This window comes from Leguminivora glycinivorella, chromosome 22 (assembly GCF_023078275.1).
Source record: "Leguminivora glycinivorella isolate SPB_JAAS2020 chromosome 22, LegGlyc_1.1, whole genome shotgun sequence".
In the NCBI taxonomy this organism is placed as follows: domain Eukaryota; kingdom Metazoa; phylum Arthropoda; class Insecta; order Lepidoptera; family Tortricidae; genus Leguminivora; species Leguminivora glycinivorella.
The window spans coordinates 4,124,878-4,149,559 of record NC_062992.1 but is presented as its reverse complement, the minus strand read 5'-3'; the positions used below and the strand labels follow the sequence as shown (position 1 = coordinate 4,149,559).

At 38.6% G+C, this 24,682-nt stretch overlaps 1 protein-coding gene across 1 annotated transcript in view; it reads right to left on the bottom strand.

The window, feature by feature from the left end:
- LOC125237759 (dipeptidyl aminopeptidase-like protein 6) overlaps positions 1-24,682 on the bottom strand; it is a 342,306-nt gene that overhangs the window by 159,103 nt on the left and 158,521 nt on the right. The window contains exon 3 of the mRNA XM_048144933.1: positions 19,190-19,403. Within this exon, the coding sequence (XP_048000890.1) occupies positions 19,190-19,403 (214 nt within the window). The remainder of the gene's footprint in view (positions 1-19,189; positions 19,404-24,682) is intronic.

Below are 24,682 nucleotides of genomic sequence, written 5' to 3'. Positions count from 1 at the left end.
ACTTATAACACCCCTTCGTGTTTGCGTCGGGGGTTAAAAAGTAAGTACTGTAAGAGAATCGGCCTATTGGTGAAGGGCATCCATACATTTAAACCACACTTTGACTCAATATCTTTTTATTTTTACAGGAGTTAAATAACAAGCGTTTACTCTCAATCGCTGCTTCTATCTGAATGCCCCCGGCAAGTGTTCGTTCTCCTTGACGTTTATCTATTATTCCAAATTTAAATCGGGGACTGCCAGTCAGCGAACATTAAAATGCCGTTAAAGGTTTCATTCCGTATATGAAACCTCTTACAGTACATACCTACATAGTTTTTGAGCCATACTTTGAAATTAAACTTTTGAACCAACCACGAATTAGGGCGAACTACTAGGTATTTATAATGCCCCATCAATCCTCTATACATTCCTCGTGTAAGGCTATATTTAAACGAAATTGAAACATATCCTCAATCGCTCAACTTAGCCGCGACCTTGGAAAGTGCGTATAAAATTCTAGTAATCAATCATCCCTGAGCGCGTACGAAAACCTTCATATTTTGTTTGAAACGGATCGGGGGCGTATCATACTGGAACCGTTGTCAGGACCTTCAATAGTTGTCGATGTGTGTAGTAGTTGTCAATGGTGTGCTTCATGAGATTATAAGGGTGACAAAATACAAAATAAGTACAAACGTTTATTCAGCAACAAGGGCTCTTTTACACGTCAATAGGCACAATACATGAAATATAGTATAGTAATTCATACGTTTACATTATATGAAAATCATTCATATATAAACACAACAGTAATCGTTAGTCATAGTTTTAAGATATTTTAATTTAGTTTTAGTTAATTTTATTAATATGTTACATATACATTATATTAATTTTATTAAACATCAAAAGCTATTAATATTACGGATTTTTTATTTAGATCCTGTTGTGTATGGTATACCTTCGATCTATATATATTCTATGTCTATGTTTACGCTAGAGTAACGTATTCTTAAACGTCAAAATCTCATGTCAATGGAAATAATAGCGCCAAAGAGTTGTAATTTACTTCAATGAAGTTCCTCTACTTGTAAATGTGGGAAGCGTGCCAATTCCCTTGAGGCGATGCCCATATTTTATCTTTAGGATGTTGTTTACGGACCCAAAATCAACGCGTGAACGGTACTCGTGTAAAAACACCCTTCCGATCGGACGATTCCGGCAACGTTCGGGTCACTGCTACCACACGTCGGACAATTTCGATCAAAGATATGAATGAGACGCGTTCCTACGCACACAGTATAATATGTTAATATGTATAATTGTATAAGCTCGTGAAGGCGAACGCGTACCATGCTTGTGTGAGTGAGATAAGACAGGTCGACTGGTCGCGTTCTTGACAGGCGGTAACTGTGAGGTAACCGAGAACGGATGGGCGGCACTTTCAGTGGGAAGCAGGGATTGGCCATACTGTACTGTGCTCGCTCCATCCTAGGCCACGTCTTCGCCTCGGCTAGTCTGTGGCCATGAGTAAGCCTAAATATAATATAAAAAGAAACTTAGCAATTTGGGTTGGTACAACTTAACGGCCACTTGCGTGTACTACCATCAAAGATCAGATTTTTTTTTGACAACCCTAAATAATCGAAAGGGATAGCAACGCACTAGAAAGGGATAACATGATTCGAACCTGAACTGCTGTCAAACTTCGGTTTTAATAGGAAGTGTCCTTTCCGTACGTAAGTAAGTACTATTATTTATTCTATGAAAGAAAGTATATATTCAATAGACTTGATTAAGTTTGTTGGACACGGCCACATTCTCCAGCCAGATTTGCGGTCGCGGCTGCCGCTCTCGCATCGGGCTCACAAGCCATTTGCGGAAGTGCCGCAATCTAATGGACGCTGCTTAACCAATCATATTATTGATGTCAGAGGCTATTGAGTGAGAGTGATTACTTAGGTTTGTAATACAGGCAAAACTCAATCAAGATTGAATTATTTTAAGCGACAACATCGCTCTTGCCTCATCAATATAATTTCATCGATTTCACTAGGCTTAGAATAAATTTAAAAGTGGAAAATGTCTGCCTTGGGTGAGACTTGAACTCAGCGAGGCCTCTGGATAAATATTCCGGCGCTCTGCCAACTGAGCCACCAAGACTTCAACCAAGCCAGCGAAATTTTCCACTACTAAGGACAATGGGACCCGTAGCGACATCTACCGTAAGAGTGTTAAACTTCTTAAACGGCAACCGGAGTTCCAAGTCATATTGGAAATTCACCAGTTACGATGCGCTAACCATGCTAAATTTTTAACTTCTGATTAGCAGAAACGTCTGCAATCGATGCCACTAGGCTTAGAATAAATTTAAAAGTGGAAAATGTCTGCCTTGGGTGAGACTTGAACTCACGGCCTCTGGATCCAGAGGCAGACATTTTCCACTTTTAAATTTATTCTAAGCCTAGTGGCATCGATTGCAGACGTTTCTGCTAATCAGAAGTTAAAAATTCATCGATTTCGTCTTTTCTTACCCATTAAATGACAAACACTGTCGAAAATGAGAGTCCCTCCGAGACATTTTATAAAAAACTATTATGAACCGTTTTGTCTTACCACTTTTATTTGTTTCGGCATCTTATTTGTCAGCATTACATTATCTCTTGACTCAAATAACATAAAGGAATTTCTGGAAGAGCTTTGTAACTTCAGAGCAAATAAAGAAAGTAATATTTGGGATTGTCTCTAGACGTTTTGTATTTATTTTTAAATTAACTAAGCTATTTGATCCTTGCGTTATCCCGGCATTTTCTGCGGCTCATAATTAGCTTGGGGTCCGTTTGACAACTAATTTCGAGATTTGGCATAAGCACTAGTTCTTACGAAAACGACTGAATATTAGTACCTAATGCTTAGTTCGAGCCTCGGGCTAGGCAAGGGAGTTTTAGAAAAACTTTGAATGCAGTTTTGTTTCTTTTATATTAAGAATTTCAGGTAGTTGTTACTGTTCTTACCATCTTACGATACATTGTAAAAAGGGAGATAGATATAGTATGTATTTTGTGTATGAAATACGATATAACTGACCATATAAGAAATTTATATACGGCAGTGACAATATCTACAAGCTATGTTTTTTATAACCGGCAATATTTTTAGATATGCAATCACTTATAAAACGTGAAGAAAATAGTAAAAAAATGCCAATATTTATCTCGAAAACCATGACGTTTTCATTAAGGTCGAGCCCCATTAATATGATATGACAGCTAATGAAATTTCTTATCATCCTTTTTAATTTTGGCGTTGATTTAAGGACACCCGGTATATTTAATGACGAAAAAAGGGTTTGCTGTTGATTACAGAACCCTAAATAAATACAGTCATCATTACGTTTTCTTATCTACTAAATATACACACAATTATACCTAAAACACGCAATAACAAACTTGGCGAACTCCGCAATGTCTCCAGTAAATTGCTGGCGGGAATATACACATGCTGCGGTCAAGCCATATGGCGCGCGCCCTCGTTACTTTATGACGTCCGTAATGAAATACGATATGCCTATTCGGTTAGCAGACCTTATTGTAAGTAGGTATGTTTACATGGCAATATTGGAATTAGTTCGCAATATTGAGAGTAAATAACAAACCATATTGTTGTTGTATATTATTTTCATCTCACTCGCTCGTAAACGGTGTTATTACATGCCTGCACACTGATATGTAATATAGTACATTACATCAGAGGCCGGGAAAATGAGGATTTCCGGCCAAGTGGATATATACGGCCGAGCGAGCGTGCGAGCGAGGCCGGATAGGGATACGAGGCCGGGAATCCGTTTTCACGCCGAGGCATGTATAGTGCTTTTCTCAAACATACAATGAAATAAAAAAAATGCTCTAAAGGACAATATTTTATAAAAAAAAGTTACTTTGCAGGCCTAGGCCTGAAAAATAATATGAAATCCCTTTACAGTCCTCTCGAGTTGTTGCGCCCAAAAAGCGATACTTCCCAGCCCATTTTAAGGAACGTAAAGACAATATTTCATTGCATGTTTGAGAAAAGCTATTTTACCGCCCACCTGGGTGGGGCCTTCAGCGAACTGTCAAAAATTTCAAGACGGCGGACGAATGTTCGAAATGACAGCGTAAGTAATAGGTAGGTTAAAATTTGAAATCAATACATTTAGTTTATTAAAATTTTGAAAAAACCCCCGACCGCAACATAGTGGACCGATTTTCATGAAACATGGCTAAGAACACCCCCGACTAACTCAGCTTTTAGACAAAAAAAAACAAAATCTAAATCGGTTCATCCGTTCGGGAGCTACGATGCCACAGACAGACACATACACAGACAGACAGACAAACAGACAGACAGACAAACAGACAGACAGACAGACAGACAGACAGACAAACAGACAGACAAACAGACGTCAAACTTATAACATTTTTAACCCCCGTCGTTTTTGCGTCGGGGGTAAAAAATGCCTCGTTACGTGATGTTTAATTGCAACAACACAAAAATTACGAGCACTCATGGGCCTGAGACATATTTAAAATCACAGGCAAATAACAACTTCAGGGTGGCTAGCCGAATGGCACAATCGCTCACGAAACGCTCACGAAACGAAGCGCTAGTAGATATCTATCTCTATCGCGCTTGCGTATTGGCGCGACAGAGCCAGCGGCGTATCGCTTTCGTTTGGCGTCGGAGAAATGCCATTCGGCTACGGGGCCAGGGTGGCTAGCCGAATGGCACAATCGCTCACGAAACGCTCACGAAACGAAGCGCTAGTAGATATCTACAAGCACCCCCTCTATAGGTACAAATTAGGGCTCTGGATATTCGTTACTACCCGCCGATCCGTGCGCCCGGCCCCTTAGCCCCGGCGGTGCTAAGCGTCCGAACTACCCGAACCCGCCGAAGTCCGTTCCCGTGTAGTGCCGTTCGCGCGTGTAGTGCCGAATCAGCGTTCGGGGCCGGACGGCCGGACGCACGGACTTCGGCACCGTTCGGGTATTGAACACACGAGGCGGCCGGCGGACCGATCAACTTATTGCCGTGCCGGTTTGTATTTAAAAAATAGGTGAAATTTAAAATTTATATTAATTTACCGAACGAATACGAATTGGTTTTATACATACTCGTTTTATTTTGATCAATAACGTGTTAACTATATTTTTTGTACTTGTTCCCGTTACGTTGTACTCTTTACGGCTACTCGTACAGATTAGATAATATGGTGATATTCAATACAAATATTACAAACGTATTCCTATTCCTATAGGTCCATAATTCGCTAGGCACACTAGTCTACTGTTTTTTTTTTTTCAATAAAGTTGCTTAAGACAATTGCGAAAAGTAGAGTTTAATGGACTTTATTTGTCTCTAGGTTAACTAATAGAAGTCTAACAGGGTATTGGTTTGTGTGAAAAATACTATATTAGTTCTATTACTTGATTGTTTTATAATGTTCATGGTGCCTTACTATAGGGGCCATACCACCTATAGTATAGTTATATATCTATGTCTCATAGTTGTAAAATAAATAAATAAATATTGGGGACATTACACAGATCGACTTAGCCCCAAACTAAGCAAAGCTTGTACTATGGGTGCTAAGCGACGATATACATACTTAAATAGATAAATACATAACTATGGAAACGGGTTATATCGCGTATCCTGAATTTACTATTCATCCCGACGTTTCGAACACTTTACAGCGTCCTTGGTCAACGGGTGACACTCAGTTTCCACAGTTTTATTTCATAAATATCTTTCAAATTAAGGAAATGTATTTGAACTATCGAGTTATTCGTTTTTATCTAAGAAGTTAGTAGAATTAACGTCGCATGAGAAGACAAAGGTAATAATAATGACTTGTGGGCGGCACAATAACCAATAACCGTGGTGATTTTTACTGATAATTATGACACTCAAACCTCACACTCGGCTTCCCTTTGACATGGACAAACCTTTTGTTTGAAAAGTTCTAGATGTAGCCGCGCTGTTTTACAAATGCCTAGTTAAGAATGGTATTTTTTTTGTTATTTTGGAGGGAACCACTTTGAAGTGAATATGTATCCATAGTCCTGGTTATTAACTTGAGCTAGTCGGATAGGGTGTGACAAAAAGCATGAGACTTGACATGTATATAGATAACTTACAAACACTTAACAGAAAAAAATAAAAGTACGCAGACGCCGAAGTGTCAATGTTTCCCCTCTTTTCCCTCATTTTTATATCACTATCTTCAGTTTTTTTTTTATATTGTCATGAAAACCGTGAAAGCTATAATCACGATATTTAGGAAAAGTATATTCTCCATAAAAAATTTCTACAATACTGTCTTTTAAAGTATATAGCTTTAACTCATCATTTTCAAAATAATGCTTAAGTCCCCCGCATAATATTTGTGTTAACTACTAGTGGGATGAGTAGGGGTAGCACTACCGACTGTTAGTAATATACTAAAAATGGAAATATTGTAGAGAATTTCATGGTACTTCTCCTAGACATATTTCTGGTAAGTATCTACTCGTAATATTTACTTATCAAAACCTTTAATAGTTTTCGTGAAAATTTTAAAACGCTAAAAATGGGATATAATAGTGGGGGGAAGAGATTGACTCCTCGGCGTGTTTCTACTTCTATTTATTCTTATGAACGTCAAAGCCATGTGCATACCAAGTTTCATGCTTTCTGATATCATAATAATTTAGGCCACTGAAAACGCGTGCCCTATATAATAATACCTAAAATGTAAAACATGGAAAAAAATCGAGTAGTTAAAATTTGTCCCCCAGTCACAATTGCTCCGCTGTCCCTTTCTCGTTTTAGTTATAAAGGTTTTATCATTTTTGGTTCTTTAAACTGATTTTCATATTCGCTTGAACCAAGAACGCGAACGATCATCAAGCATCACTATATACGTCGAGAACGGATCGGACCCGCGGGTTTTTAGAGTCCGTCGATCCGGACACACGGACTACACGGGTACCCGGACTTTAATTACACGGTCCCTAATTACCCGTTCCAAACGGGCCAGAAATTCGGATTCGTGTAACACGGGAACGGATACCCGGCAACGGGTACACGAAACACGGACGCGACCGGGAGCCCTAGTACAAATAGATGAACTTGTTTATTCTAAATCTGGTTCTATGGAAAAATGCTATTACAAAATATCGATTTCTCCAACAGGTTAGTCGGGATAAAAAATACCGGAGAAAAACAACCAAGCGACGCGACATGTCAACTATATTTTCACCGTGACATGTTGACAGACGTGAACCACTTTCAATTAGCGAAGGAAATCCATGGGGAAATCGATGAAAGGGTGGAAAAGTGTCAGCGAAAAGTTCGCTACAAGTCTTCTAGCCAAGCGTGCAGTCGTTGGCACTTCTTATCTTTCTCTCTTTCTCTAATACTTCTGCCGTCTTGGCGCGACAGAGAGAGAAAACTGCGAAACAGCCGGCCTAGCCGAAATGACAATCGTTGACGATAGACGTCAATCGAAACGCAGTCGCCATAGGTTAGGTTAGGTTAGGCCAATCGAAATCGCCAATCGAAGAGCCACGGAAACAATTGCTTGAAATCTATGCAGTTTTGTTTTTTTTTTTTTAATAAATGAATGTCTTCTTTAAGTAAAATGAGCCAGCTACAAGCGCGGATCCAGCTTCCGTGCCGGGGTCACGTGGTAAAGGCCCTGGGCCCCGTGGTCTATTTGTATGGCCAACTTAGGCTCCAGGGGGGGGGGGTCATGACCCCCATGACCCCTGAGGCGTAGGGTTAGAGCCGGCGTAGCTTTATTTGACGTTCATATGCGCATTGTAATATGCCTACTTGAAAAATAAATATTTAATTTTCATTTTCAATTTCATTTTCCCCCTGGGTCCGCGCATGGCCAGCTATACAAGATTTAAGGGTATGGTATAGTTTCCTTCCCTCCACAGGGCCCGACTTATCTTACCACACTGTATATACCGTTGTCTGAGTAGGCGCATTGGGGTAATTTCGGAAGTCGTCTAATTTCGAAAGTCACGTAAAAATCACCATTATTTCCATCATATCGAGATTCCCCATTCGAAATTACCTCAATGCATCACCCTACCCAAAACACAAGCCTTCGTGAGTTTACCGTGGGACACAGTCAATTTGTGTAGTCCTACCTATAATATTTTTTTTTTTTTAAATCTTGATTGAAAAAAAAGGGTTTTTTCACAAATGAAAATGTGTTGTGACATAGCAAAACATGTATACTCTTAATTTCTACGCTTAATACCTATATTTACCACTTCATACAAATTTATTGCCTTTTCCGATTGTGGGTAGGCCAAAATTGTGTTAACCTCACCTATATTATATAAATCACATCCATATTTCTGCATGAAATGGATCCTCTCAGCCTCGTTTCGGACACATTCCGCCAATATATGGAGCACATCCTCTTTTATCCCACATTCAGTACAGTTTGGTGACTGGTTCTTACCCATTACCTATAATATTTAAAAGTACTTACTCGTATTATTTATGTATGGTATGGCATAGATTATTTACATGTCACTGCATTATTTCGTTAAGGATTATACGCTTGGCTAGAGGACTGTATTGAGAATACGATGGAATGTGGGCGGATGAAGCGAGCTTTAGTTTTTGCTTTTAAGGGATTACTTTAACGTATCGGGAGACAATATTGTGTTTACAAATAGAATACCCTTTTATTTTCTTTTTTTTCTTGATTATTCATAGTTATTTTTGATTCCGACAAAATGTTAGTTGTTAAGGTATAGTGAGCTGCGAATTTGTATGGAGAAATTATGGATGAATTCATTGATAAATTGACGACCGGTCTGGCTCAGTCGGTAGTGACCCTGCCTGCTGAGCCGCGGTCCTGGGTTCGAATCCCGGTAAGGGCATTTATTTGTGTGATGAGCACAGATATTTGTTCCTGAGTCATGGATGTTTTCTATGTATATAAGTATATATTTATCTATTTAAGTATGTATATCGTCGCTTAGCACCCATAGCACAAGCTTTGCTTAGTTTGGGGCTAAGTTGATCTGTGTAAGGTGTTATTATTTATTTATTTATAAATTCGCCATGCACTTTTACAGCTCACTGTACACACAGACTGCCAGGCAGCTCTCTAGATGATACCTACTAATAATAGGTACTTTATTAAGTACTTTCATAAAGCACTGGGAATGGTTTCTTTTCAATTTCCGTTTTATTTATTTGGGGCATCAACAGCAATACAAAAAAGAAATATAGCATAAGGAACCATTAACACAGCCAATAACAGATATCCACAAAAATATACGATAAACATGCAAAAACGAAGTGGTAACAAAAAAATACAAGTAAGGAATGAAAACAAAAACACTGCTGCTTATGAAGTAGGCAAGTTACTAAGTACATAAGTATCTAGATTATGGCTTGTTGTTGTTGGCTTATATAATGTAATGTGTGAGTCTGTGTGTGTGAAGTGTATGTGCGGTTGTGTTATTTGCTACACAACTTTAAATTGTTTTTTTTTTTTTTTTTATAAACTGGCCAGTGATTGACCTTAGTCGCACCTGATGGAAAGTGACGACAAGGCCGAGGTTGTAGCTCATTGGTTCAGTAACAGCCTATTCACTCTTGACTTGAATTCACCCAGATTGTATTCGCCCGGGAATAAAGATGAGGGGAGCATGTTCCATTCCTTAGCAGTTCGCAGTACCACGTATGTAAGCTTCTCTTGTATCACAATTGTCACTGAATAACTAAAAACTAGATTCTCCAAAAGAAAAACTAGTATATTTTATTCATTCACCGCCCGACCGGAGCTCTCAAGATGTAAATGAATTAAGGAAATCTGAGAGCACTACAGAATTCATCTCGGTTCACTTGATCCTTCTGATCCGGGATTTTTCCGGAGCCTGCTACTGGTAATTAAAATCCTTATTAAGAATGTAATTTAGGTCACTGGTAAAATAACTGTAGGTTTGTTTTTAATACAAATAATAGGCCAGTTAGTTTCCTATACTTTTTTATGCAGTGCAGGAAATAAAGCACCACATCATCCTCCATGCGTTAACCCGGCATTTGCCATGGCTCATGGGAGCCTGGGGTCCGCTTTGACAACTAATCCCAAGATTTGGCGTAGGCACTAGTTTCACGAAAGCGACCGCCATGTGACCTTCCAACCCGAAGGGTAACTAGGCCTTATTGGAATTAGTCCTGTTTCCTCACGATGTTTTCCTTCACCGAAAAGCGACTGGCAAATATAAAATGACATTTCGCACATAGTTAGAAGAAAAATATGGACAGTAGTTATTTATAAACATAATTTCTATTTAATAAAGCACCACATAATTAGAAGAAAAATATGGACAGTAGTTATTTATAAATATAACTTCTATTTAATAAGTCAAAGAGAAAGATATAAAGTAAATGAATTGACCGTGACGTCACTCCTCAGTATTTCATAGTAATTCCATATTAGCAAATCGTTTTGACAGTTCATAAAAAGAATCTGATTTGACTAAGTAGTAGAAAACTAGCCTATTCTGAATAGTGTATTGTGTAGGTCTAAAAAACGACAGTGAAGGGACTAGAGATTTCCTTTGGCAGGATTAGTCCTGGCTTCTTTAAGATAGATTTAAGAAGTAGAGCCCCCAAACTTAAACCTCACGCTTTTTTATGCACGAAGCGCACTGTCTGGCTCGGTCGGTAGTGACACTGCCTGCTAAGCGGCGGTCCTGGGTTCGAATTCCGGTAAGGGCATTTATGTTCCTGTCATGGATGTTTTCTATGTATATAAGTATGTATTTATCTATATAAGTAAGTATATCGACGCCTAGCACCCATAGTACAAGCTTTGCTTAGTTTGGGGCTAAGTTTATCTGTGTAAGGTGTCCCCAATATTTATTTATTGTTTATTTATTTACTGTCGCGAAGTTGTTATACAGTACCTGGGCGAGTACCTAAATTAGTATAACATGCACTCCAAATCCTTGACACTGTCAAACCATTATAAATGTGCTCCTGTATTGGGAAGAGTTGCTATAGTTCTGCGGGTCAAGTAGCGATGGTTTTTGACTTGGTGGAGTCTATTGCGAATTGAATAGATTTAGTACATGTTAGCCTTAGCAGTCGTCGCGTCAACCTCAGTCCCTTGAGATTAGTGCATGTGGCACGAGCAATGCGATCGTACACCGGGTTTTGGTTGTGAAAATGATTTTGTGTAGTTGTAACTTTGTTACTCTGGCTTAGTCTGGAGGAGGCCTTCACCCGAGAAGGGGTTCTTGCTAACAAATGACATTAATATAATATGAAACCTATAAGGGTTCCGTTTTTCCTTTATGAGGTACGGAACCCTAAAAATGCACATTTCTGTCTTCCTCTGCCTCTCTTCTTATCGTTATCACCTGACATCGTAATTTTTTTTCTAAAGATTTCATACTACTATTTCTAATCCTAATTAACCTATTCCAAATAGAATCGGACTTAATATGAACGCATTTAACGTGTTACCATGTTACCATGTTACATAAAAAAGTGCTAGAAATTTTACGATTTCTGGTCATCACTAATAGACAAGCGTACATTACACTTCCCAAAATATCCGCAACTCGTTATTTGCCCACGGCATAACAGACAAACAAAGATGGCAGACAATGGCACTAATTCATTGTTTGGCTCACGACACGCCGCACAGGACAATTCTAACACTGATATCATTAGGACATCTAAAGGATATCATCCAAATATCCACATGCATTATATAATAAACTAAATTTTACCCGCGGCTTCGCTCGCGTTAGAAAGAGTCAAAAAGTAGCCTATGGCACTCTCCATCCTTTCAACTATATCCACTTAAAAAATCACGTCAATAAGTCGCACCGTTTTGCCGTGGCGGACGGACAAACAAACAGTCAGAGACACACACACTTTCCCATTAATAAATAATATTAGTATGGATGTGTGATAGAAAGCCAAGCTCAAGTGGGATTGGGTAGGGATGTTTGCCGAATGAACCCGGAACAGTGGGCCAAAGTGATGGCTAAATGGTTGCCGTAAATTAGCCGGGGCAGAGGTAGACCAAATAAGAGACGGTCGGCGCAATTTGTAGCAACTGGCAGAGCGGGCATCTAACCATGAGGAGTGGAGAAAGGAAGGGGTGGCCGTGTGCCGAGCAGTGAGACGCTAGCTCGCCCTATTGCTCTTCAGCCGCCTAGCCGAAATGTCAATCTTTGACGCTAGACGCCGCAGTCCCAAAATTTCCTATTATTTTGCATACTTTTCACTTTGTAACCGCAGTACAAAGTGTTTAAAAAATGGTAACAAAGTGGAAAAATTAAATTTGGGACGCTTTTCTTTCCTAGTAGGATCGAAAGGGCTCGTGATCCTGAGTAGGAAAAACATTAAATTTACCTCTTTTGGAAAAAAAAGGATTTGAGTTTTTTTTCCTCAAAAATGCCCAGTGTCTACACACAGTTAGATGTGTTTACATAAATCGCACGAAGTATCAACGATTGTCACTTTTCGCCTAAGCTGGATGATATCGTTCTGATGTCGGTGTCCGAATTGGCGTGTTGGTTTGGCTCAACACGCGGCTATGTCCGAATGTTTACCGGAGGAAGCGCCATGATGTGTTTTTGTTTGGAATAGACAGTAAATGAGCAGTTGAGGTATTGCGTGAGGGACGGTTGATAGTTCTTCTGCATGTGACTATAATCGTTCACATTGACCCGTGATGTGTAATATTTGCTCTTTCTATCGAAAGAGTTTCGACTTCTTTTTGAGGACATTCTAGGTACGGCGTCGTGAGTTATGTTCTAAAAAAACATAAATTTCTATTAAATCCAGTACATTAATTTTGTAGTCATATCGTTGCTCAAATTTTATTTTTGTGACATATTTTTGCGCCAACATCTAAATGGCAAAATTTACCAAGTTTTTCTGTTTTGGTAATGAATCCAAAAGAAAGTGATATAAAAGTATATCATAGGATTCATAGGCAATTACAAAAACGGACATCACCTTAGATATTCAATAGTAGGCTAGAGACAGGTTATCGAGAGAGAGATTTCTAATTTTCCGAAAAGTAGCGAAAGTTTTAGGAGAAAATCTTTTGAAGAACGGACGTCCAACTATTCAATCGATTCTTGTGAAATTTGTACTCTCATCTAATTTCATCGCAACGGACTAATATAACCACCATACCTTAGGAGCTCTTAAATCAAAAACATTTGTTTACAATTAAAAAAAAACGAGACCAATAAAAATACGATACAGAACATCAATGTTGTTTTTAGTAGGGTAAACTCGTCTCATTCGGTGACACGCCTAATTCGGTGATACAAGCTTTGAAGCACTATTCCGAAAGACGATTTTTGGATGTTTCACCGAATTAGGCGTGTCACAGAATGAGGCGAGTTTACCCAAGAGGAGAAATTGTCAAAAACAGGAAACAATCGACAAGTGGTTTGGCGCATGACGCAATGCAGTGTTTAGGCCTGAAAGTGAACGTGACCCACAGTCCTCCGAGTTCTCCTTGTAACTTTTTTTGGTTAAGATTATATTTGTCATTGTAATTTTTCCTCAGAAATGTGTGAAAAGCAGGGTTCGAATCCCGGTAAGGGCATTTATTTGTGTGATGAACACAGATATTTGTTTCTGAGTCATGGATGTTTTCTATGTATATACCTAAGTATGTATTTATCTATATAATATAAGTAAGTATATCGTCGCCTATCACCCAAGTAATTTGCTTAGTTTGGGGCTAGGTTGATCTGTGTAAGGTGTCCCCCAATATTTATTTATTTTTTACTTATTAATATTTACCGAACTCCAAAATCCTAAAAAAACAACTAAGTATAAAGTAAAATCACAAAGACTGTCATAAACTATATTCTACACCAAAATGGGGTACTAATAGATCGTAAAAACGCCGTAAAAATGAGATAGGTAAGTGATGTATCTGAAACACGTAGCAACGAGGGGGTAAAATAAAGCCTTTTTACAACTACCATATTCTTAACGATCTTTATTGGAGACCAAAATGGAAAGTGAGGGATTTTTTACGACATACTATATAGGCATAGTTGCTTTAGGTACTCGTGGTTCAAGTTTAGAGGCAACCTTTTTCAGTTAAGCAATAAAATTATATTTTAACACCGAAAAAGACTTTACTTTCATATAAGGTGCATTAGGGTAATTCCGAATGACAGAAATGCACGGATAATTCCGAAAGGCGAATCTTGATATTATGGAAATATTGGTGATTTTTGTACGACTTTCGTAATTAGACCACTTTCGGAATTAGGCTAAATTGCAGACCCTAGAACATCGCCGCCGAGTCGCTTGTCTGTCGATATTCTACCGGATATATTCTGGGGAGTGCGCTCAAGAACTGCACGACCTAATTCCTCCTTCTCCTTTCCATCTTCGGACGTCCAGGCGGGGGGAACGAATGGACCCGTATGTGGTTAGTGTTCCATTTATCCGCACAAAACGATTTGCCTCATCCTTTGTAATGCGGACTGCAAAGGAATGGAATGCGCTCCCAGCATCGGTGTTCCCAGAAAAATACGACCTCGGTCTCTTTAAACGTAGAGTGAATAGGCTATTACTGAATCGGTGAGCTCCATCTTAGACTCTGTCTTCACTTCCCATCAGGTGTGACTAGGGTCAATCGCCGATCAGTCCATAAAAATAATAAAAAAAAAATACTAATGCACCTTACTACTCAAAAGCAAAAATTATATACATTAGAAAGCCGTGTTTACATTTTTTCACTTACACTAAAAAGTCATTAAACTCATAATAACGAAATAAAACTATGGAAACGGATTAAATCGCGTATAATGAATTTAAAATACATCCCGACGTTTCGAACTCTTTACAGCGTTCGTGGTCAACGGGTGACTGAGGAAAAATTAAAAAAGTGCAAAAGCTACCCACTTACAAGAAATATTAACGAACCATGACCACAAATAATATAGATTTCTAAGGCAGGTTCACACACTATTAATAAAGCTAGTTATACAATATTCAAAAAATTTTACCATTACTCTGTTAAAAAATAATTAACCAATTAATCTACACAAAATTGACAAAGAAACAAACTGCAAATGTCCAACACCATACAACACAAATGCCTCACAGCCTTCGTCGTGCTTGTTCCATTATCAGATGTACTACTGGATCCCAAGCCGGTGGTAAAGTAAAGCCATCCTCTCTATTAAAGTTTGGATATTTCTTGATCTCAATGGCCTCTCGCAACATTCTGGGTATATATCGCTTCTCCTTAGCGAGAACCAGAGGCTTGTCAAACTTTATAGCATGATTGACTTTATCCATGACATGTTTTATTTCATGAGTAACTATCGCGGTAACCGAAGACAATCTCATAATAACGGTTCTGAACTTAAGTGAAGTTCCACCGTACGCGACTCTTACACTAAAAGTCACTTAGAACGACCAAGTTGCGTCTAGTCTGACGTACTAGGGCACTAGGGCTGTAGGAGATCTCTGCAAAGCAATCCGAAGAAAAATCCGACCTTGACCTGTTTTAGTCATGGTCGAGATTCGTGTGTGAAAAGATCGGCTCGTTTTATTTCAGTCTTTCTTTCAAGTTCCTTTGAAGTCCGCAGACGCTAAAGTTTAGTGAGATAGAAACATTTACAATTGTTTATTGCTATCTGATTACGTACTACCAGGGTACCTATACCTACTCAACGTACCATCGCTTACAGTTTGTAAGCGTATCGCATTTGGCTCTCCCTATCCTCACCTATAGGTACAAATTAATTAATTATATTCTTGTTTAGAATTTTTACTTGTTAGTATTATAATGATTACTGTGTTTTTTTCTTTTATTTTTAATGAATTTATTTTGTATGTCTTTTTTTCAATTGTTACGTGCCGCCAATAAACTTAGATTTAGGAGAAGTCAGGTCCTCACAGAAAACCAGCGCCACGGTTTGCTTCGGCATCATGCTGAGTGGGGGTCCTAGATAGCGTCTAATTAGTTTTATTTCCATATCTTTTTCTGTGTTGTTGTGCCGTTAAATAAATGTATTTTATTCTATCGCTCTTTTGTTTCGATCGCCTTGCGTCAACGATTGTCGCTTTGGCTAGGCCGGCCGTTTAGAAGCAATAATCGTCTTTATGAGCCGTTGGCAGCCTGTTTAATTAGTACATACCACTGTCTTAGATTCCATTTCAAAGCAACTCTTATTAGATTTTGTAAACGTCATGTTATATTAGTAGAACAAGTATTATTGCTGCTATTTTAGTGGCACAGTTTGTTAAAGAAAGATAAATGATTTGCTACAAATGCATGGAGATACGTCAGGAGGAAGTGACAAGTATCATACAATTTATTGAACTGGGCACTGAACTTTATAGACAAAGTACATAGTCATACCAAGGTCATACTATGTACTGTATACTTACTTATTTATTTAGTATAAAATCACGTCGAGTTTTTTTAATAGCCGACATTACTGTGCCCCACTGCTGGGCAAGGCCTCCACTGTTTTCCGCCATTCGTCACTTTATTATTTTAAGAAGATAAAAATATTACCTATATTGAAATACTAATACTAGAGTATTATAGAGTAGATTGTGACAAAAATGTAAATGTAACTAATATCAGTCCATCAAAATGTTAAAATACGCATTCAAAATTGTATACCTACAAAATAAAATCAAAATACACTTATATTGACCGGGATATAGACCGTGATTACCTTTAAGTTGATTAAGTGAACGCAGCCGACGCGCGCGAAGGAGGGTAGATCGCGCGCTGTCTATACAACTTTAACATCCACCCGCCTTCGTCAGTTTTCCGTGATCATGATGCATGCAACTGCGTCGAAATATCGGGAGCTCGACAAAAATCAAAAAGGTAATCACGGTCTATATCCCGGTCAATATAAGTCTAATGAAAATAACCGTGAATCATTCAAAACTCTTAAAATCAAAATACTACACGAATCCAAGTTGAGATCTTCATTTCGTATTCGAACCACGTTTCTGTCATGTTTTCACGCTCATCAAAACAAAATGGGATTCAGAAACTCTTTCATTGATATTCTTTAAACGTAGATTCGTAGATAATATAGACGGAATGTTTTAAGCGGGAATTATAACCTTATGTCATCCTGTACACTCTCATGTAGCATATACCGTATTTAGAAAGAGACAGCATAGCTAGGTACCTACCGTGGTAACGTTTTTTCTGTCCAATTTTATGAACAGATATATGATTTTTTAGTGAGCAACTGACTATCAGTCATAGATTCTAGTGTAGGTAAGTCAGGTCCCCACAGAAAACCAGCGTTGCAGATGTCCGCGGCATTATGCTGTTCTGTTGTAGCATCTGATGTTTTTGTTTGCATATATTCTGTTTTAATTAAATATAAATAAAAAATAAATAAATATTGGGACACCTTACACATATTAACTTAGCCCCAAACTAAGCAAAGCTTGTACTATGGGTGCTAAGCGACGATATACATACCTAAATAGATAAATACATACTTATATGTTACATAGAAAACATCCATGACTCAGGAAAAAATATCTGTGCTCATCACACAAATAAATGCTCTTACCGGGATTCGAACCCAGGACCGCGGCTTACCAGACAGGGTACCGACTGAGCCAAACCGCTCGTCAATTGTACTTTTGACCGTTCGTCAATTGTAATTGTACTTTGTTGTGGCGTTAAATAAATGTTTTCTATTATATTCTGTTCCATATATTGACGAATTCAGAAAGCGATGGCGTCGCATACTCGACATCTAGGGGTTTCTACAATCTACGTTTTCATTGATATTCTTTAAACGTGGCACACACTGTCATGATGAAATGAGTTTGCATTACTTAAATCAAATCTCTTCAGACTGGGGTCTGATTTAGGATTCATATTCTGCTATCAATGCACCGAAGAGAAGTTTCATGAGTGTTCTCATGGAAAGTCGGTATTCGCACATTTATTGCTAAGGTTTTGGGTCAATTTCTATGGGCCATTTTCGCGAGAACAATCACAGAAAATACTTTTTTCTAATGTAGGTAAATTTTATGTTTTTCCTACTAAGAATCACGAGCCCTTTCGATCTAGGCTAAAAAACAAGAGACAAAAAAGTGATATCTGATGATTGTTTTCTGTCACGATGCCTGCACGTATCAAATGTTTCTTTTTGACCCAGTGGTTGACTGGTAGAGAATGCCTCAAGGCATTATGTCCACCATTTGTACTTATTTTTTTATGTGAAGAATAAATAAATAAAAAAGTGGTCCCAAAATTTTCTATTATTTTGCGTACTTTCCACTTTGTAACCAATCCAAAGTGTTTTAAAAATGGTAACGAAGTGGAAAAATTTAATTTGAGTTTTTTTACCTAGTACGATCGAAAGGGCTCGTGATTCTGAGTAGGAAAAATATTGAATTTACCTATTTTACAAAAAATAGTTTTTGAATCTTTTTTCGTGAAAATGCCCTATGGCATTTGATAACAATGATAAGATTATCATAAACGCCACACATTAAATTTAATGAAGCGAATCATCAACTGTTGAGAACATTGTATAATACATTCTAATCTTACAGAGAATTTTCGCAACTTGCATCATAATGCATGAATTAGAGATTAAGTTTATCGTGACTAAAGACTCACCAGAAATCCAAATTATATTCCACGTAACAGGCGCCAGTTCCTTGCTCACCAGGTCCTGTATCTGATCCGGAGCTAGAAACTCTTGATATTGAGTTTCTTGTAATACAGGCATGATTCATTTTTGTGCCACAATGAAACTACCAAAATAGACTCACTAGAAATCCACGTCCCACTCCACCCAACAAACACCAGTTCCTCAATGAGTAGTTCTTGTACCCGGAGTCAGCGGCTATTAATACAGCCACGACTCATTTCTGTGTCACAATAAAGCTGTCAAAATAGACTACCAGAAATCCAAGTGCCATTCCACCTAACAGGCACCAGTTCCGCTTAACGGGCTAATACCCATATGGCGCCGCGTCAAAAATAATTGTTAATATAAGTTCCTTGTATTGAAGAACCAGTAACTAAATTTAGTGTTTACAGTCCGCTATCATTTCATTCAGCAGTCTAGATATCCTGGATTCAAGCATACCTAACACACGAACTAGGCACTAGACGCAACAACCATAATAAACTCACCAGAGATCCAAGTGCCATTCCACCTCACAGGCACCAGTTCCTCGCTGAGCAGGTCCTGTATCCGCAGCCGCCTGCCCTTGACCCTGGGCCCCTCGTCCGGCGGGGTCAGCAGCACCACCGAGGTCACGATCAGGGCCAGCACGGCAACGATGACCAGCAGCGCGATGAGGATACCGCGCCAGTTGCGCTGCGTGGCGTTGCCCACCACCAGCTTCTGGAACGAGGGGGGAACGATCAGAATTGAGGAACTTTTGCCTTACGGGGCAATGGTCTGGAAAAGACCACCCTGTAAAATTATCAAGTTGAATTTTTTTTCTTGCACAAAATTCACAAGGTGTGTGTGATCACGATACATACTGGTCTACTGGTCTTTCTCTGATACCTACTGGTCTTAGTGTCTATTTCAGGCGATTTGTGGTGCAATGTACGAGAAACGTCACTTTTGGTGGCTAAACAGACCTATGCGAGATCGACTTACTTTCGCTTACACCTACTTTCACTCAACATTCTGTATATTTATAACATGTAAAATGGTGCAATAAAGAATATTTACTTACTTACTTTAACGTCAGAGGGTTCAATAATCCATACTATATATCCATACTAATATTATAAATGGGAAAGTGTGTGTGTCTGTTTGTTTGTCCGTCTTTCACGGCAAAACGGAGCGACGAATTGACTTGATTTTTTAAGTGGAGATAGTTGAAGGGATGGAGAGTGACATAGGCTACTTTTTGTCTCTTTCTAACTCCCCACTTCACTAGAATGGGGGTGGAATTTTGTATGGAGCATTCCGCAGTTTTCGAATTTAACGCGAGCGAAGCCGCGGGCAAAAGCTAGTCGTATATAAAAAAAAGGACAATGGCGCCGCATGTAATCTAGTTTAGAGTTTGTGTTTCTTAGACATATAAAATACAGTGGAAGATGCAAAATAAGGAAAAAGTTATCGCCAGAGCTCGTTGTTGTAACTTTTCTTGGCATACCTAAATTGCTTTCGTAATATAAAAAAACTCCTTAGAACTTGTACACTCCTTTTTGCTGTGTACTTAACACAGCAAAAGGGAATGTACAAGTTTCGAATGGGGTGGCAACGCGCATGTGACACTGTTTGAGTTGCAGGCGTCCATAGGTTACGGTGACCGCTTTACATCAGGCGGGCCGTATACTTGTTTGCCACCGCCGTAGTATAAAAAAAAAAAAAGTCATGTGATGTAAGATAAAACGCCACGAATAATATTTTGTTTGAGCTTATATTTTAAATATACGGGTCTTAATACCGATTTTTTCATAATATGCGAATATATTATTGTACTAAGCAATAATTAAGGAAAATCCGCCATAAAATGCTGGAACAACATACCACCTCCAATATGAAACTCTCATTCAGTAAAGTGTAATAATAGATTTAAGCAACATTGTAAGCGTACTGAATAAATTGATTTCTTCTTATAATTTAGTCTGCCGTAGCAATATTTATTTTCATACAAATTCAATTTGACTCCGGAAAAATCTGCTCATTCATGAATCCGTTTTGCTATCCAGCGTTCAGCTCTAATCCATTTATTTGCAGTCCTATTATACTCATTTTTAACCGTCCCAAATGTTTGTTTATCCAAGTGAATATCAATCACGCCTCTATTGATCAGCGCTCCTAGCCAAAGTGACAGTTGTTTAATAAAGAGACAACGGTATAATAAAGAGTATCGTACAATATGGCCACTCACTGCTTCCCGCTGAAAGTGCCGCTGCCGCCCACCCGCTCTCGGTCACCTCACAGTTACCGCCTGTCAAGAACGCGACCAGTCGACCTGTCATATCTCACTCATTTATTTATTTATTTATTTAGTTACAAGAACGGTTTACTAATTACACTTGTACATACATTAACTCCGAAAAAATATAACATATAACATATATAAACATAAAAACATCAAACATAGCGTAACATAAGTTCTACAGTTAACACGCATACTTCACGCTGTCTCAAAATAAGTAAGGCATTTGGATGTCAGTTTAGACCAGCTGTCGTTGAAGATATCCGCATGTGGATCGGATCGCAAGAGCCCGTTCAGCGAGATGAGCATGTCGCATAGTGGGGAGTGGCGGCGGGCAGCTGTCGCTCGTGGGCCCGTGCTGCAGGGTTAGCACAGGATCGCCGAGAGAATATGTCGCCGCGAGATAGACTATCCGTCCTTATGTCATTGATACAGTTAGAAGTAGACATGTGATCTATCTCGCGGCGACATAATCTCGTGGCAATCATGTGATGGACCTACAGGTACGGGCGTCATACAAGCATGGTACGCGTTCGCCTATGCGAGGTTAGACTGTGTCCGTAGGAACGCGCTTCTTTCATATATTTGTTCACCAGTGTCCGAGGTATCGCGACGACGACGCGACGATCGAAACGTAGTCTGGCCAGGGGCGGCTCACTCCGCGATTCTATCGCCGCGCTACAAGTACATGCTGGCGGCCGCGAGTTCGCGGCCTAATCAGGGCTGGCGCGCGTTCTCACGGAACGCATCACGTTTGCACTTTCTATTGTTATTTTACGTCGCGAGTTTTTTTTAGGTTTATATGCGATGTCCATGTGTGGAATGGCTAATAATGCTTAGTTAAATAGACATCATGAATAAAATAGGACAATCTTACACAGATCTTACACAGATCAATAAGGCTTGTGATGTCGGGACTTAAACAAAAATATATAAATACTGTATAGGTATTAAAATTCATAGTCGTTGCTCGGCTGTGACATTGTCAAATATTTTACCTAAATCGACTTACGTCATGTCATAGATATTCTATAAATTAATATGGCTGGTGTTGTTTTTGCCTGATCACGTAAAAGTAAACTTTAAATTATTTTTTGCGGGTTTTTAAGTCGTACAAAATAGGGTACTTTTTTTTCGTCTAATTAGACAGTAATTAATAATAAAAGACATACTTTGAAAAAGGGTCAAGTAGCCTATTGTACTAAGAATCATGAGAACTCTATCTCAATAGGAGACAAAAAGTGTCCCAGAAGTTCCATACATTTTTGTTACTTTCCCTTTTTGTTACCCAAAACAAAATATGACGGACGACATTGAGTGGACAACATTCGGAAAACTTCGGGGCACTTCTGGATGAGATTGGCCCAGGACCGGGATAAGTGGCGTACACGAAGGGAGGCCTATGCTCAGCAGGGGGCGATTAATGGCTGAAATGATGATGATGATGATACAAAAGTATTAAAAATTGTAACAAAATAATAAAACATTGTATGGGACAATTTTTTTACCGATTAAGAATATGATTGAAAAATCTAGTGATTATGAGTAGAAATAACATAAAAAAATTATCCAAAATATCACCTTTAAAAAAAGTGAAAAAAAAAGTAATGGTCAGCTACAAAACGTAAGCGATTGTGAGGTTGGCTAGACACCCGGAGCAGCCTGAAAGGGTGGCGTTCTATACAAAATTCCCATTGTTCGAAGTATGATAAATCGAGTGTTTATCGACTGTGGTAAATAACGCTCAAAGCTTTATCTGCGTATCTTAAATTGAAGATAAGTTGGTCGAGTAAGATTAATTCCTTAGAGAACTTTAGGATAACTTTAGAGTTTAGTGGAAGTAAATAAGAATGAAAATGAACAAGGTTGGAAATAAGGTGGAAATGCGAATAATTGTTAATTATCCAGACGCTTCGGTATTTTACCTTCTTTTATTACAGTTTTGATTATAATTTAAACATTATTTGACAATGAAAACGATATACTGCTCAAAAATAGTACATTACGATACAAGTGCGTAAAAAGGGAAGTTCGAAACGAGTGGCAATAATTTAAATCGACACGAGTTACGAATTTCCTTTTTGCACATGTATCGTACGAAGTTTTTCAGTACAAATGGCCCTCCGAAGTTTCGACCTGACATATAATGAACCACTTCTCGCACTAGTGCGTAAAAAAAAACACCGTCTATACTGAAATAGTACATTACGATACAAGTGCGTAAAAAAGGAAGTTCGAAACGAGTGGCGATAAATTAAAACACGACCGAAGGGAGTGTTTTTAATCGACACGAGTTACGAATTTTCTTTTTTGCACGTGTATCGTACGACGTTTTTCAGTACAGATGGCCTTCCGAAGTTTCTACCTGAGATATAATGAACCACTTCTCGTACTAAATAGTGCGTAAAAAACACCGTCTGTGCTGAAAATATGAAAATAATGCAGTGTACAATTGTAGGTACATAGGTAATTAGGTTAGGCACAGCAGGGCAATTACACGTTTTTCCATGTTTTTGATAAATAACATGGATGGAAAAAATCGATCAGTTGAAAATTGAGCCCCATAATTGTCCCACTGTATTTCATTAAAAGACTCGATCGCCCATCGGTTCGTTTCATAAAACAACACTCGTGTTTTAATGCCCCTCATTAAGCATCAGTCACATAAATAACCAATTTAGAGTATAAATATAAAACGCCATCACACGTTTCGAGAAAGCTCCGCCAAAAAACAAATTTGTTTTTAATGCAGTTTACAATAAATAATTAGGCAATAAAACATTCTTATCATCTTATTATAAAACTCGCTTTCGGTTCGTTACATAAAACAACACTCGTGTTTTAATGCCTCTCATTATGCACCAGTTACATAAATCACCAATTTAGAGTATAAATATAAAACGCCGTCACACGTCCGTGAAACCTATCTCATTTTATTGGCAAGCAATAAATTCGATTTGCGGCTACGTGAACGTGACGCGACCCCGTACTTGCACGTAGAATTAACGGTTAATGTCCTCATTAAACGTGAGACGAGCCCGGAAATCGCGTAGGAGGTCGTTGAAGGCGTTTCTTCCCAGTTCTTTATTATACGACCAGGGGAAGGGTTTAGACACTTTTGCCGGCCTAAAGTGACATTTGTTGACGCTACGCGGCTATCGAAACGCAGTCTGGCTCTGTCGCCACTACAGAAGAGCGATAGAGAGAGCTTGATATGAAATGCTTACGAAGCGTAAGCGATTTTGTCGTTGGATAGGTACTGGCCTTTTTATTATGCGACCATGGAAGGGTGTAAACACATTTGGTGTCATTTGACACTTTGCCAACGACCAAAATAGGATAGCCCGCTTGCTTACAAGTTTTTTTGCCATGCCTTGTTTTCTTCGCGTTATGACTTACTATTTCATGAATAGGGATATCATCTAGAAGTTCATGTAAGTAATGCATTATTTTAAAACCTTTCCTTAAACGCAGTGTATCTATATCTACCATTATTCAGGAATAGGTACGTTATCCATACTTAATATTATAAATGGGAAAGTGTGTGTGTCTGTTTGTTTGTCCGTCTTTCACGGCAAAACAGAGAGGCTAATTGACGTGATTTTTTAAGTGGAGATAGTTGAAGGGATGGAGAGTGACATAGGCTACTTTTGTCTCTTTATACCGCGAGCGAAGCCGTGGGCAAAAGCTAGTTCTATATAAATATACTCGATATATT